Source organism: Loxodonta africana, chromosome 14 (assembly GCF_030014295.1).
Source record: "Loxodonta africana isolate mLoxAfr1 chromosome 14, mLoxAfr1.hap2, whole genome shotgun sequence".
Lineage (NCBI taxonomy): Eukaryota > Metazoa > Chordata > Mammalia > Proboscidea > Elephantidae > Loxodonta > Loxodonta africana.
Window position 1 is genome coordinate 54,917,225 of NC_087355.1, and position 14,417 is coordinate 54,931,641.

The 14,417-nt window shown below is 40.5% G+C and overlaps 1 protein-coding gene across 1 annotated transcript in view; it reads right to left on the reverse strand.

Moving 5' to 3' along the window:
• DPYS (dihydropyrimidinase) overlaps positions 1 to 14,417 on the reverse strand; it is a 105,065-nt gene that overhangs the window by 72,255 nt on the left and 18,393 nt on the right. The window contains exons 2-4 of the mRNA XM_003408268.2: positions 12,385 to 12,543; positions 4,067 to 4,246; positions 1,973 to 2,162 (exon numbers count right to left, since the gene is read on the reverse strand). Of these exons, the coding sequence (XP_003408316.1) occupies positions 1,973 to 2,162; positions 4,067 to 4,246; positions 12,385 to 12,543 (529 nt within the window). The remainder of the gene's footprint in view (positions 1 to 1,972; positions 2,163 to 4,066; positions 4,247 to 12,384; positions 12,544 to 14,417) is intronic.

Genomic DNA, 14,417 nt, shown 5'->3' on the forward strand with positions numbered 1-14,417 from the left:
TGCTTGAACGTCGATCAATTCTTTTTGGTATAGTGACTCTGTATTCCTTCCATCTTCTTTTGATGGTTCCTATGTCACTTTTTTTTATGTCATTTAATATCTTCCCTGTAGAATTCTTCAGTGTTGCAACACAAGGCTTGAATTTTTTCTTCAGTTCTTTCAGCTTAAGAAATGCAGAGTGTGTTCTTCCCTTTTGGTTTTCCATTGCCAGGTCTTTGTACATGTCATTATAATACTTTACTTTGTCTTCTCGAGCAGCCCTTTGAAATCTTCTGTTCAACTCTTTTACTTCATCATTTTTCCTTTTGCTTTAGCTACTCGATGTTCAAGAGAAAGTTGCGGAGTCTCTTCTGACAACTAGGTCTTTTCTTTCTCTCCTGTCTATTTAATGATCTCTTGCTTTCTTCATGTATGACGTCCTTGATATCATTCCACAACTCCTCTGATCTTCGGTCATTAGTGTTCAAAGCATCAAATCTACTCTTGAGATGGTTTCTAAATTCACGTGGGATATACTCAAGATCGTACTTTGTCTCTCGTGGACTTGTTCAACCTTCTTCAGTTTCAATTTGAACTTGCATGAATAATTGATGGTCTGATCTGCAGTCGGCTCCCTGCCTTGATGATATTGAGCTTTTTCATTGTCTCTTTCCAGAGATGTAGTTGATTTGATTCCTGTGTATTCCATCTGATGAGGTCCATGTGCATAGTGGCTATTTAAGTTGGTAAAAAAAGGTATTTGCAATAAGAAAAAAATAAGAAGTCTTAAAAACCCAGTGCTGTCGAGTCGACTCCAAAGAAGTTGTTAGTCTTGCAAAATTCTATCATGTGATCTCCAGCATTGTTTCTATCACCTAGGCCATATTTTCCAACTACTGATCCTTCTTCTTTGTTTCCAACTTTTGTATTCCAATCACCAGTAATTATCAGCGCATCCTCATTGCATGTTTGATCAGTTTCAGACTGCAGAAGTTGGTAAAAATCTTCAGTTTCTTCATCTTTGGCCTAGTGGTTGGTGCATAAATTTGAATAATAGTCCTGTTAATTGGTCTTCCTTGTAGGCGTGTGGATATTATCCTATCACTGACAGCATTGTATTTCAGGATAGATCTTGAAATGTTCTTTTTGATGATGAACGCAACACCATTCCTCTTCAAGCTGTCATTTCCGGCATAGAAGACATACGATTGTCCAATTTAAAATGACCAATACTGGTCCATTTCAGTTCACTAATGCCTAGGATATCAATGTTTATGCATTCCATTTCATTTTTGACAATTTCTAATTTTCCTAAAGTCACACTTCATACATTCTAGGTTCTGATTATTGATGGATGTTTCTGATTATTAATGGTTTTCTCTGGCTAATTCTTTTCAGAAGTAGACTGCCGGGTCCTTCTTCCTAAAAAAAAAAAAATAGTCTGGCATAATCTGGAAACTCAGCTGAAACCTGTCCCCCATGGATGATCCTGCTGGTATTCGAATAGCTCCCAATATCACAGCAACACAAAAGCCCCCACAATACGACAAACAGACAGAAGCACGGGGGCATTAAAGACTACAGCTTAGAAAAGCCTATGGAGTAGTTCTAGTCTTATCATGTGGGCAGTTCTACTCTGTCACAAAGGGTCACTATGAGTCGGAATTGACTCAAAGGCACCTAACAACAACCACACAACAGTAGTGTTAAGGGTTGGGAACATACAGCTGAAGGAAGTGGCGTAAGGTTCCGAGGATGGAGAAAAAATAACCTCAAGGAAGTTAGAAGCAGCCAAGTGGATGAACAAAAAGGAAAAGAAAAAATAGACAGGTACAAAGATAAAAGAAAATAAAACTGATACTAATAAAAAGCAAGGAAGAAAAGTGGGAACTCATTTACAACCTTCTCAGAAGCAAAAGCAGAAGTTACACCTATTTTCCCTTACTTTTTAGCTAACACTGAGTTCTAAGTGAGGTTATATTCAGGAAGTTACCATCTCTCCTTGCATCCGCTATCACCTTTGCTGCGGACTTGCTCATCACATGCACGATGTAGAGTGGGCAGTTGACTGCGCTGGCAATGGTGATGGCTCTCAGCGTGGCCTCTGCCTCCACTGCTTCTGGGCGGCACAGCTCATGGCCCTCAGGCCCAGTTATCCCCAATGCCAACATCTTCTTTGCCCCCTACAAAGACACGTGCAAGGTAAGTTTACTAAAGACAAAACCATTATTTTATTTTGTATTAAATACACTGTCCAGGTTTTTAGATCTGTTAGGTATAGGTATGTGTGTAAGTATGTGAATGTGTCTGTGTGTATGCAAATACAGCATCGGTATCCAATAAAAATTACTTTAATACTCTAATGATATATGTTGAGGAGCCCTGGTAGTGCAATGGTTAAGGGCTCAGTTGCTAAGCAGAAGGTTGGTAGGTCAAACCCACCCAGCTAATGGCTCTATGGAAGAAAGGCCGGGCAATCTGCTCCTGTAAAGATTATAGCCTAGAAAACCTATGGGTGAAGTTCTACTCCATCGCCTGGGGTCGCTATGGGTCAAAATTGACTCCACAGCACCTAAAAACAACAGATGGTATATGTTAATTTCCATATGCATATTTCACAATTAATTATTTTGATTGCACAGCTGAAAAAGATAAGTAGTTCTAACCACATTCTCTGAAAAGCAGTGTGCATATTAAGACTTATTATTGGTTCAGAACCAAATGAAGCCAAGTAATCTAGTTCCCAATATTAGATCCTAGATGAAGCGACCCATGATACTATGTTAGATAGTTCTACTTTTCACTAAATCATAGTCTTCACCCTCCCCCCAACCGACTAAATGGTATCAAACCAGTTGCTTCACCTCTCCAAAATGTTACTTCTTCCTCACAAAAAAGGCAGGCAGTCAAGCCCAGGGTGGTCACCTGACTGCTCGAATCCACCCACCCTGCCACTCAGCTAGAAAGTGAAGAGTCAAATTTAAACTGGGGTCTGTGTGATTTTATAGCTCCCTGGTCTCTTATTATTCCACGCTGCCTGTTGGCCACAGAGCCTCAATCTCACCGACTTTAATGGGGATTGAGCTTAGGGAGAGGGGGAAAAAAAATCAGCTAATATAAAGGTAAGAGACAGCTCTTTGAATCTAGCGGATGGTGTCCCCTCCAGGCATTAATAATGGAACTAACATGGGAAATAAACATCCTCTAGATTCCTCCAGAGTGCATTTTAATACTTAGCTTCTGAAGAGAGTAGGGCTTTCTACAGCTACCTAACACGTACACTGCTTAAATCCTCAGATTATGCTGATGTTGTCCACGGTTGGTATTCTGAACCAGCAACCTGAGCTACTAAAAACAAAAAGCAGGTGCTATGGGACAGAAAGAAAAGTATTCGTGTTTCTTCTGTAATAAAACATGTTTGAGGTCTAATAGCCAGTTTGAAAAGAGGAAATCCTCATTCCAATTCATATGCCGCCTGAATAGAAGTAGAGCATGTCCCAAGAAAAGGAGATTGTTTCTGAGCCACAGAACATCAGTTTTTGGATTTCTGTTTTATCATTGCATTAAATGAATTTATCTACTTAAAGGCCTGGGTGGCGCAAATGCTTTGCTCTCTGCTACTAACCTAAAGGTTGGCAGCTCGAACCCACCCTGTGGCACCATCAAAGAATGGCCTGATGATCCACTTCTGTAAAGGTTGTTGTTGTTAGGTGCCTCCGAGTCAGTTCTGACTCATAGTGACCCTATGCACAACAGAACGAAACATTGCCCGATCCTGCGCCATCCTTACAATCGTTGTTATGCTTGAGCTTATTGTTGCAGCCACTGTGTCATTCCACCTGGTTGAGGGTCTTCCTCTTTTCTGCCGACTCTGTACTCTGCCAAGCATGATGTCCTTCTCCAGGGATTACACTCAAGAAAACCCTATAGAGTTCTACTCTGTAACACATGGGGTTGCCATAAACTGGAACTGACTCCATGGCAATGGGTTTGGGTTGTTTTTGTTTTTTTACTTAAGGACAATCACCTTCACCTAAAGTTATTGCTGTTTTTTTTTCTATAGAGGGTTTGGGACGCATATGCTCACCTCTGCAATCAAGTCCCCATTTTCTGCATGGACCTGAGCAATCGCTCCAATTTCCTTGCACCAAGAGAAGGCTGCATAGAGCTCGATGTCTCTCACCATATACAGATCCTTATAGGCCATAAACATCTTGAAAGAGTTAACACCTTTATCTTGGGTAAGAATTTTCATTTCTTTTTTAACCTAAAAAAAGAAAAACAACAACAAAACGTCACTTTAATTTAAACGATAATTTCAACATCCTCCAAAATGTTGCGTTACGAAGTTGCTGTTGTTGTTGTTTTTCGGTGCCACTGAGTTGATTTCCGACTCACAGCGACACCATGTGACAGAGTAAAACTGCCCAATGGTGTTTTATAGGCTGTAGTCTTCATGGCAGAAAATCGCCAGGTCTTTCTCAAAACTAAGTAAGATAAGGACAAGAGTTTAATTCTAGAAAAATGCAATTTGGGCCTTGGTCTTTCTTTCCCCCAAGGTTATACCCCATTTCACCTGATATACTGCTGTTGCTATAATACTTTTAAATCATGAGAGTTCACACTTTTCCCCAAAGTATTTTATTCCTATAATTGGGCATAAAATTCTCAGCACCTACCTCCAGATTAAAGGAAATCATTCTAGAAAAATGAAGACGAAGCCATTTGGCAGTAACAGATACAATCATGGTTCTGGAAGGAATAAAAACTAATGTGAGGTAAGGGCCTGGGCTCAAATCTGAACCCACAGGTTGAATTCGCAGAAGGCAGAAGTAGCAGACCGAGACGAAGCCAGGCTTGCCTGACAAACCACATGCTCAGTGTTTAGCTGAGGAACCGCGGCAGGCCTATGGCCCACCAGCAACTCTAGGAGGAGAGCTGTCCACTCACAAGGCTGTGGACCAGGTCTGAGGCCTCATGAGCCTAGGTCACCAGTGGGTTAGAAGCCAGGTGGAGATCAAGGCCAGCTCAGTAACTGCCTTCGCAGGTTCTATTCCGGTCTCAGTAAGGACTAAAATTTCAGTGTTGAAATTATTGCAACAAGAATTTAATTTATATCCTGAGGATCTAAGATTATTCTGTAGATTAAGCTATTCTTTCATCTTTACAGAAATTAAAGCATTGAAGGATATAGCTGTTTATATAAAAACGATCATCAATCTATCTTATTAGTATTATTTAATTTTAACAGCTTAATTAAGGTATAATTGACATGAATAAACTGCACATATTTAAAGTGAACAGTTTGATAAGTTTTGACAAATCTACACACCAATGAAGCCATCACCATAATCAAAATAACAAATCTATCTATCACCCAATCTATTTTATTTAGTATTCTTAATAGAGAAAACAATCAAGATGCCATAACATGTATTTTCTCCACACAGTTGCAGGCATGAAAGGAATAACAACAGAACTATTTTCTATCCCTTGGAATTTTGCCATTGTTAGCAACGATATTATAATCTCCTCTATCTACTGTGACTTCTGAATATATTACTGAATTCTGAGGCACAAGAAAAGTTTCATGATGTGTTTACTGAAATCACCCATAGAGCAGGCAAGCAATCAATTCTAATAGCCAAGAGCCTATGTCTCTAACTGCCCACCAGACTGAAATACGCAAGCACTCGGTAAATATTTGTCTGATCTAAGAAACACTTAAGTGCTCAACTACTAGCCAAAAGATTGGCAGTTTGAGCCCATCCAGAGGTGCCTCAGAAATCAGGCCTGGTGATCTGCTTCCAAAAGGTCACAGCCTTGAAAACCCTACAGAGCAGTTCTATTCTCCACACATCGGGTCACCATGAGTTGGAATCAACTCAATGGCAACTAACAAGGACTGCTTAGGGAACTACATAGAGCTGGGATGTTTTCTTATCTGCAGAATTCCTTCAGAAGGTACTGAAATTAAGCCCCCAGATCTACGGTCAACTGATTTTCGACAAGGGTGCTGAGTCCATTTAATGGTAAAAGAAAAATCTCGTCAATAAATGGTCCTGGGAAAACTGGATTTCCACATGCAGAAAAATGAAACAGGATCCATGCCTCATACCACACACAAAAACAAATTCAATATGGACTAAGGACCTAAATTTGCAAACTAAAAGCATAGAATTCTTAGAAGAACAAGCACGGGCAATGCTGTCAGGCCTAGTTTTCAACAGTGGATCATCTAATTTAAAAAAGTACAAACAGCAAAACACAAATAAATTAATGGGACCTCATAAAAAGTCAAAACTTATGTTCATCAAAAACTTCACCAAAAAGGTGAAAAGACAAGCTATTGGCTGGGAGAACGTCTTTGGAAATCAAATATCGGACAAGAATCTAATAGCCAAAATATACATAAAACTTCAACAACTTAACAACAAAAAGACAAATAACTCAATCATAAAATGGACAAAGGACTGCTTAGGGAACTACATAGAGCTGGGATGTTTTCTTATCTTGAATAGACTTGAATAGACATTTCACCAAAGAGGACATTCAAATGGCCACCAAACACATGAAAAGATGCTCAGCAGCATTAGCCATCAGAGAGATGTGAATCTTTAAACCTTGAACCTTAAACCAAAAATACCCCCTAAAGTCTTTCCTAAAATCAAACAATAGTCTAGCTTAACTAGTAAAGAATGTCTGCCTTGAGCACTGTGCTCTTCTAAGATCTAGCTATATGGGATCAAACTAATGACAGCAACTAGGAAGATGTTATGGATTGAACTGTCCCCCCCAAAATGTATCAATTTGGCTGGGCCATGATTTCCAGCATTGTGTGGTTGTCCTCCATTTTGTAATTGTAATTTTATGTTAAAAGGATTAGGGTGGGATTGTAACACCACCCTTACCCAGGTCATAACCCTGATCCAACGCAAAGGGAGTTTCCCTGGGGTGTGGCTTGCACCACCTTTTATCTCTCAAGAGATAAAAAGGAAAGGGAAGCAAGCAGAGACCTGGGGACCTAATACCACCAAGGAAGCAACACCGGGAGCAGAGCACGACATTTGGACCCAGGATCCCTGCTCCTGAGAAGCTCCCAGACCAAGGGAAGACTGATGACAAGGACCTTCCTCCAGAGCTGACAGAAAGAGAAAGGCATCCCCTGGAGCTGACACCCTGAATTTGGACTTACAACCTACTAGACCGTGAGAGAATAAATTTCTCTTTGTTGAAGCCATCCAATTGTGGTATTTCTGTTGTAGCAGCACTAGATGACTAAGACAGAAGATTAGATAGGAAATTTAGGGGCCATTAACATATGAGGGAGGAACAACTCAGAAAAGTAGGGTGAGAATGATTGCATAACTCAAAGAATGTAATCAGTGTCAATGAATTTTACACGTAGAAATTTCTGAATTTGTGTATGTTCTGCTGTGTATATTCTCAACAAAGACCACAAAATGAAAACTAATTTAAAAAAAAAAAAAAAGACCATGGCTTGGGTCAGGCACACCTTAGTCACTGAAGTGACATTTTTGCTTTTTAAAACTTTAAAGAGGTCTTTTGCAGCAGATTTGCCCAATGCAGTGCAATAATGCCACCACCCACCTGTCAGTTAGTTGTACTGTGCCTGCTTGCATGTCGCTGTGAGTTGGAAGCTATGCCCCTGGTATTTCACATACCAGCAGGACTGCCCACAGTGGACACATTTCAGTGAAGCTTCTAGACCAAGACAGACTAGGAAGAAAGGCCTGGTGATCTACTTCTGAAAAACAGCCAATGAAAACCTTCTGTTTAACAAATCATTACCCAGCACCTATTATGCGCCACTTTGTTAGACATTAGGGGTGCAGTGATGAACTTTCAGCTGAAGAATGTGAAAGTAAGAGGAAGAACAGCAGGTTTTGAGAAAAGGCTAATGAATTCAGTGCTGGATAGGAGTTTCAGCAGGCAGCTGAGCACCTGCATCTGAAGCTCAGGAGAAGGCTCTGGGCTCTGAGTGTAAATTTGAAATCAGGAGCACAGAGATGGTGTAAATACGAGTGTACATGGGATCACTCAGGGGTAGTGTGTAGAGAAGGGAAGAGGATAGAGCCCCTGAGGAATGCTACATAATTATTAAGGAAAAAACAGCATGCAAAAGAGACTTCAGAGGCATGGTCAAAGACGAAGGAGGAGATGCTGAGAGTATCAAGTCACAGAAGCAAAGAGCGTTCTAAGGTGAAGGGAATATTCGTGATTAACACTACACCAAGATTAAGCTAAAAAAGACCACTGGATTTACCCAGAAGAAGGGCTTGGGTGACATTTGCAAGAGGAGTTTCAGTGAAGTGGTGGCAGAGGGCTAATCTCAGTGGGTTGATAAATGAGTTGCAAGAGACACCGAGAATATAGAAACCTTCTTGAGATTTAACTGTGGTGTGAGACATAAGGCTGAAGAAATGATTTATGCTTAAGATGAAAGAGACTTGAGCTTTTTAAACATCTGATGGAAGGAGCCAGTAAAGAGGGAGAAATGAGGCTGCAGGAGAGAAAGCGGGGAATTGAGAGAGGGTGGTCTTGGGGGAGGTGAGGGGACAAGGTCCCTGAGGAGAAGTGCAAACAGATTAGCCTTGGACGAAGAAGAGACAGCTCTTCCATGAAGCAGGAGGGAAGGAGGGAAGAATGGGCACAGGGTGTCCCATTGGTGACTGACAACTGATCACAGTAATACTGTGGTTTCTATTTCCATCATGGAGGAAGAAGGCAGATCCCCGCTCAGAATGAGGACACATGGCAGCATTGAAGGAGTGAATGATGAGACTTGACCAAAAGGTTACAATAAACTAAGTCAGGATTGTTTATTTCCCCTAGATTAATTCATGGGTTTGATGTCATTTCAATTAAAATTTTTAAAAAATGTTTGAAACTTGTCAAAACTCATTTAGGAAAAAACAAGCAGGCAACAATAGGTTGAAATTTGGGGAAAAATTAAATTATGGAAACCAGCTCTCAAGCTATTAAAATCCATGGAAAAGTAAAAAAGACAAAAAACAAAAACGGAATTGATATGGTATTGATCCGTACTTTTCAGAATCTTTGGAGGTGGTTCTTTAATCTAGACTCTAAATACGCTTCCAAGTAGTTAGGAGCTATGTTGGCATAGTGGCTAAGTGCTCAGCTGCTACCTGAAAGGTCAGTGGTTCGAACCCACCAGGGGCTCCACATGGGAGAAAGATTTGGCATTCTGCTTCCTAAAGATTTACAGCTTTGGAAACCCTATGGGGCAGTTCTACTCTGTTCTATGTGGTTGCCGTGAGTCAGAACTGATTTGACGGCAACGAGTTTCCAAGTAGTTCTGAAGCGAGGATGTTTGAAAAGCAGGGAGGAAAGAAGGAAGAAAGGAAAAGACGAAGGGAGGAAGGACTGACTAAAGGCCTAAAAGATGAGACGCATCACTTAGAAAGGTGTTTTTTTTGAGAATAATGAACGTTAGTCATGAACTACGAACCTTGCTATTATGTTTGCTAAACTGTCTGTTAAAGATTACTTATTTTACATTAACTTGGTGTCTAAAGTCCAACTTTTTTGGTGGGGGGTGTGGGGAGTGGGGCAGAGGCTAGCCGGTAATCATCAAATCAAACCACCCTTGTGAACTTTTTCTGGTCAAAAGATTTCTGAATTAACTCCAATATGGAGGGGGAAAAAAATCATGATGTTGATTTACATTACAAGTAAAAGTTTATTCCTAAGTACACTTATAAATTTATGTGGGGGAGAAACTAACATATTTTAACATCTCTCAAAGCTGTCTTTTCTATTTGAATAATGTTATTATTTCTGGCATGGCCTAAGTAATTTGCAGACAGTTGGAGCTTTGTTATGAAATGGTTAGAGCAGGTGGTAGTATTAGCAGAGCGGTACAGCAAGGGCATCTGCGTCAGCAAATGATGGGAAATGGCCTTGGAAACGTGCCTGGTCTGTTCCTTCCTCTCTCCATTCCAGAAGAGTAAGAGTCAGGAGTGGGAATGGAAACATGTAGTTTTCAAGGCAAACTTTCTCGATTTTTTTTCCTTCAGAAATTAAACATCTCTAATTGAAGTTCTAATCTGTGGAAAAATAATATTTAAAAGATTCTGGAGATGATAAAGTAGAGAAAAAGACGATTTTCCCCCCTCTGCACTGGACTTTATTCAGAAATCTTTAAAATTGTATTTATACATTGTCATACAATGCTAAAATTATATTTCCAAAATTCACGAATTGAATATTAGAAAAGGCTATTGGGAATGAGCATAAAGGATTTATTCTGGCCTCTTTGTATTTTTAATTTTAGTTTTATAAAATTGATAATTCTTTCACAGGATTCAAAATTCAAAAGGTACAGGAGACTATGCTATGACACGTCTCCCTGAACTACTTGTCCTCCAGGCTCCCAGGAAGCAACCAACATTACCAGTTTCTTGCATTTTGACATTACCAAATTCTTGTGTTTCCTTCCAAAGATACTCTATGTATCTACAAGCAAAGAATGCATTTTCCCTGCCTAGAACTTTGTACCATACCATGGCTTCTTCTGCATTTTGCTTTTTCTGATTTGTGTATCTTGATAGTATTCCACCTCAGTGCGAAAGAGCTCCAGACACAATATTCCACAGTAAGTCTTCTGTAATTTTGTTGGTCGATTTTTAACGGACATTTAGGTTATGTCCAGTATTATACTCTAACAAATAATGTTGCAATTTAACACCTTTCACACTCGTGTGAGTGTATTTCAAGGATACATTCCTAGAAGTGAAATTCTGTGTCAAACGTATCTATACTGTAACTGTGATGGCTACTGTCAATTACTCTTCATGTTGCTAAGATAACATTCTTCACATTTCCAGACCTAGTCATAATGTGTTATCAAACTTTTCGCTTCTTGCCAATCTGACAAGAGAAAAACATTCTTTCAATGTACTTTTAATTTTTTTGTTTACGAGTGAGATTGCACTTGTTTCAGAGCCACTGTCTTTAGAATTTATCTGAGTTTTTGCTGTTATTGAAGATATGCACAGCAGAACACACACCAATTCAACAGTTTCTACATGTACAGTTCAGTGACATTGATTACATTCTTCAAGTTGTGCAACCATTCTCACCCTCCTTTTCTGAGTCGTTCCTCCCCATTAACATAAACTCCCTGCCCCTCAGGTTCTTATCTAACCTTTGGAGTTGCTGTTCTCAGTTTGATTCCACATAGCCGGATCTTAAAAGAGCACAATGCTCAAGGCAGACATTCTCTCCTAGTTAAGCTAAGCTATTGTTTGGCGTTAATAAGACTTCAGGGGATATTTTTGGTTTAAGGTTTAAAGGTTATCTCAGAGCAATAGTTTTGGGGATTCATCCAGCAACAGAGGAAGAAGGAAAGTATAAGAAGAGGAGGAAGAAATGGAATGCGTGGCTAATTGCCTCCATGATCAACTGCCTCCTCTGCCGTGAGACCAGGAGAACTAGATGGTGCCCAGCTACCATTACCGAACATTTTGATCAGAGATTCTGCAGAAGAATCCTGATCAAAAGGGGGAAATGCAGAATAGAATTTCAAATTCTCATGGAATTCAGACTTTCAGGGGTATTTTTATTTCTAGGTCTTTGAATGGAATGTTTGTGCCCTTTGCTCATTTTTCTTTTGGATTGTTTGCCTTTCTCTTATTGATTTGTCAGTTTGATTCCACATAGCCAGATGTTAAAAGAGCACAATGCTCAAGGCGGACATTCTTTACTAGTTAAGCTATACTTAGCACATGATCTTTTCATGTATTGAGAAAATCAATCCTTTGTGGAAGAAGCCCTGGTGGCACAACAGTTAAACACTTGCCTGCTAACCAAAACGTTGTGGTTTGAACCCAACGAGTAGCTCCACGGGAGAAAGACCTGGCGATCTCTTCCTGTAAAGATTATTGTTGTCGTTGCTGTGTGTTGTCCAGTTGATTTCGACTCACAGAGACCCTATAGGGCAGGGTAGAACAGCCCCATAAAGTTTCCTAGGCTGTAATCTTTAGGGAAGTAGATTGCCAAGTCTTTTCTTCCTTAGGGCTGCTGGTGGGATCATAAAGATTACCCCTAGAAAACAACATGGGAGCAGTTCTATTCTGTCATATGGGGTCACTGTGAGTTGAAATCAACTTGATGGCACCTAACAACAACAATAATCCTTTGTGATACGAAGTGCAAATATATTTTCTCATTTTGTTGTCTGACCTTAGCACTTAAATCCCAACTGCAAGGAGAAATTAGTGAATTCAGAAGAACTTCTGTTATACTTCCATGCTCAACAACTCAATATAAATTGTAAAGTATGTCAGACCTAATCCTTGGTGTGTCTAGAGCACTGACTATGGGGCCGAAGGAAACTAATTCCCACCCCAGGTAGTTCACCTGGTCACTCCACCACGTCACTGCCACATGAAGGCTGTAGTCGCAGCAGACTTTGGGGTCAGCCCAGCCTCTCCAGGTCTCGAAGGCCTCAACAAGGGAGCCACCTTTCTGAGGAATGGCAAAATCAATGATCATCGTGGTGCCTCCTGCCAGAGCAGCCTGAAATCACAAGAGGGTTTCAACAAGTTAGTTGTCAATTTTCTCGTCAAGTCATTTATCACCTTGAACAATGTACATATGCAAGCACTTCGGCAAGCTTGACGGTCCAGGATACTGCACCAAGACAACTGCTGCCTGTTTAAAGGATCCAAAGGGACAGGCGTACACTTTCCATATAAAGGTTTGAAATATAAAACTGCTGCCAATGCTTCTACAAAAAGAATGACATGTCTCAGGAAATGAAAAAGCCTTTTACCCAAAGAAAACAGAGTGACGACTGTGAAGAAAAACCAAAGTGGACAAGATTCAAAAAATTTTCTTCTCAAGAAACAATATTCATTATTGTAAAGCTCCAGTTAACTAGGATTGTATCTCCAATGGCCCTGTGATCAGTGCAGAACCCTGGGAGATTTATATGATTCCTGCCTCTTCCTCACCCCCCATGACCAACTTAATCTCTCCTTCATTTACATGTTTCCTCTAATCCATCCCCACTGCTGGGGTCTTAGTTCAGGCTTTTCTCATCTTTCACCTTGACTATTCTAAGTCTTGACTGGTCTTTATGTGTCCAGTTCCCTGCCCTCCCCCCCATCCAAAGGCGTTCCTGGGTAGTGTGAACGGTTAAGCAATTGACTGTTAACTGAAAGGCTGGCAGTTCGAACCCACCCAGAAGCACCTCTGAAGAAAGGTCTGGTGATCTGCTTCTGTGAAATCACGGCCTTGAAAACCCTAGGCAGCAGTTGTACTGTGCACATCACGGAACTGACTCGATGACAACTAACAACAACAACGACCCTCCAATCCAAACGCCTCACTGCAACAAGAGGAACAGTTCCAAAGCACATAAGTAACCACTTGACTCCAAAGTTTAAAACTGAATGCTTCTCACTGCCTCCAGAATAAAATCTAATATTCTGGGGGAAAGGGAGACTCATTTCTTAGGGGACACTGAGCTTCTGCTCAAAAACAAAAAACTCAGTGCCATTGAATTGAATCCGACTCATAACGACCCTATAGGACAGAGCAGAACTGCCCCGGAGAGTTTCCAACGAGCGCCTGGCGGATTCGAACTGCCGACCCTTTGGTTAGCAGCCGTAGCACTTAACTACTACGCCATCAGTGTTTCCAAGCTTCTGTTAGGGTGATGGAAAAATCTGGAAAGGGATAGTGGTGACTGGTGAACAACAAGATGAATGTGATTAATGTCACTGAACTGTACATAAGAAATGTGTTGAAACAGCAAATGGTTTGTTACATATATTGTACATCTACCACACAGACACACAAAAACTCATCTTCTTCATATGGTCTACAAGGCCCTGCATGATCTCAACTCTTAATACCCCCCACGGCACATTGTATTACATTATGACTAATTTAAAAGCTAAGTTACTAAATCAAGTGTCTTAGACTAATTATTTAAGTTGATTCCATGTAAACTAAAATCACAAGGTGGTTAACGTGCTTTTAACTGCTGTATTCAAACGACGTAGGTGAAGGAAGCAAACGCAGGCAAAGAGCTGTAATTGCACAGGGATTAAGAGCATGAACCTTGGAGGCTCAGTTGTGAGTTCCAGGGTACAAAGCTTGGACCCAAAGCTTATTAGCTGTGGTACCCTGGGCTGTTCCTTAACATGCTTCCTCATCTGTAAAGTGAGAAAAACAGCTGTACCTAAACCATAGGGTAGTTAGGAGGGTTAAACTGAGGCGAGGTCTATAAACTACTTAGAACAACGTTTGATTCACAGCAATTGCTTTATGAGCTCCAGCTGTTATTACCTACTGATATAATGAGTGTTATCATTGTTAGTTGACTTCAACTCATGGCGACCCCATGTGTGCAGAGTAGAATTGTTGCATAGGGTTTCCAAGGC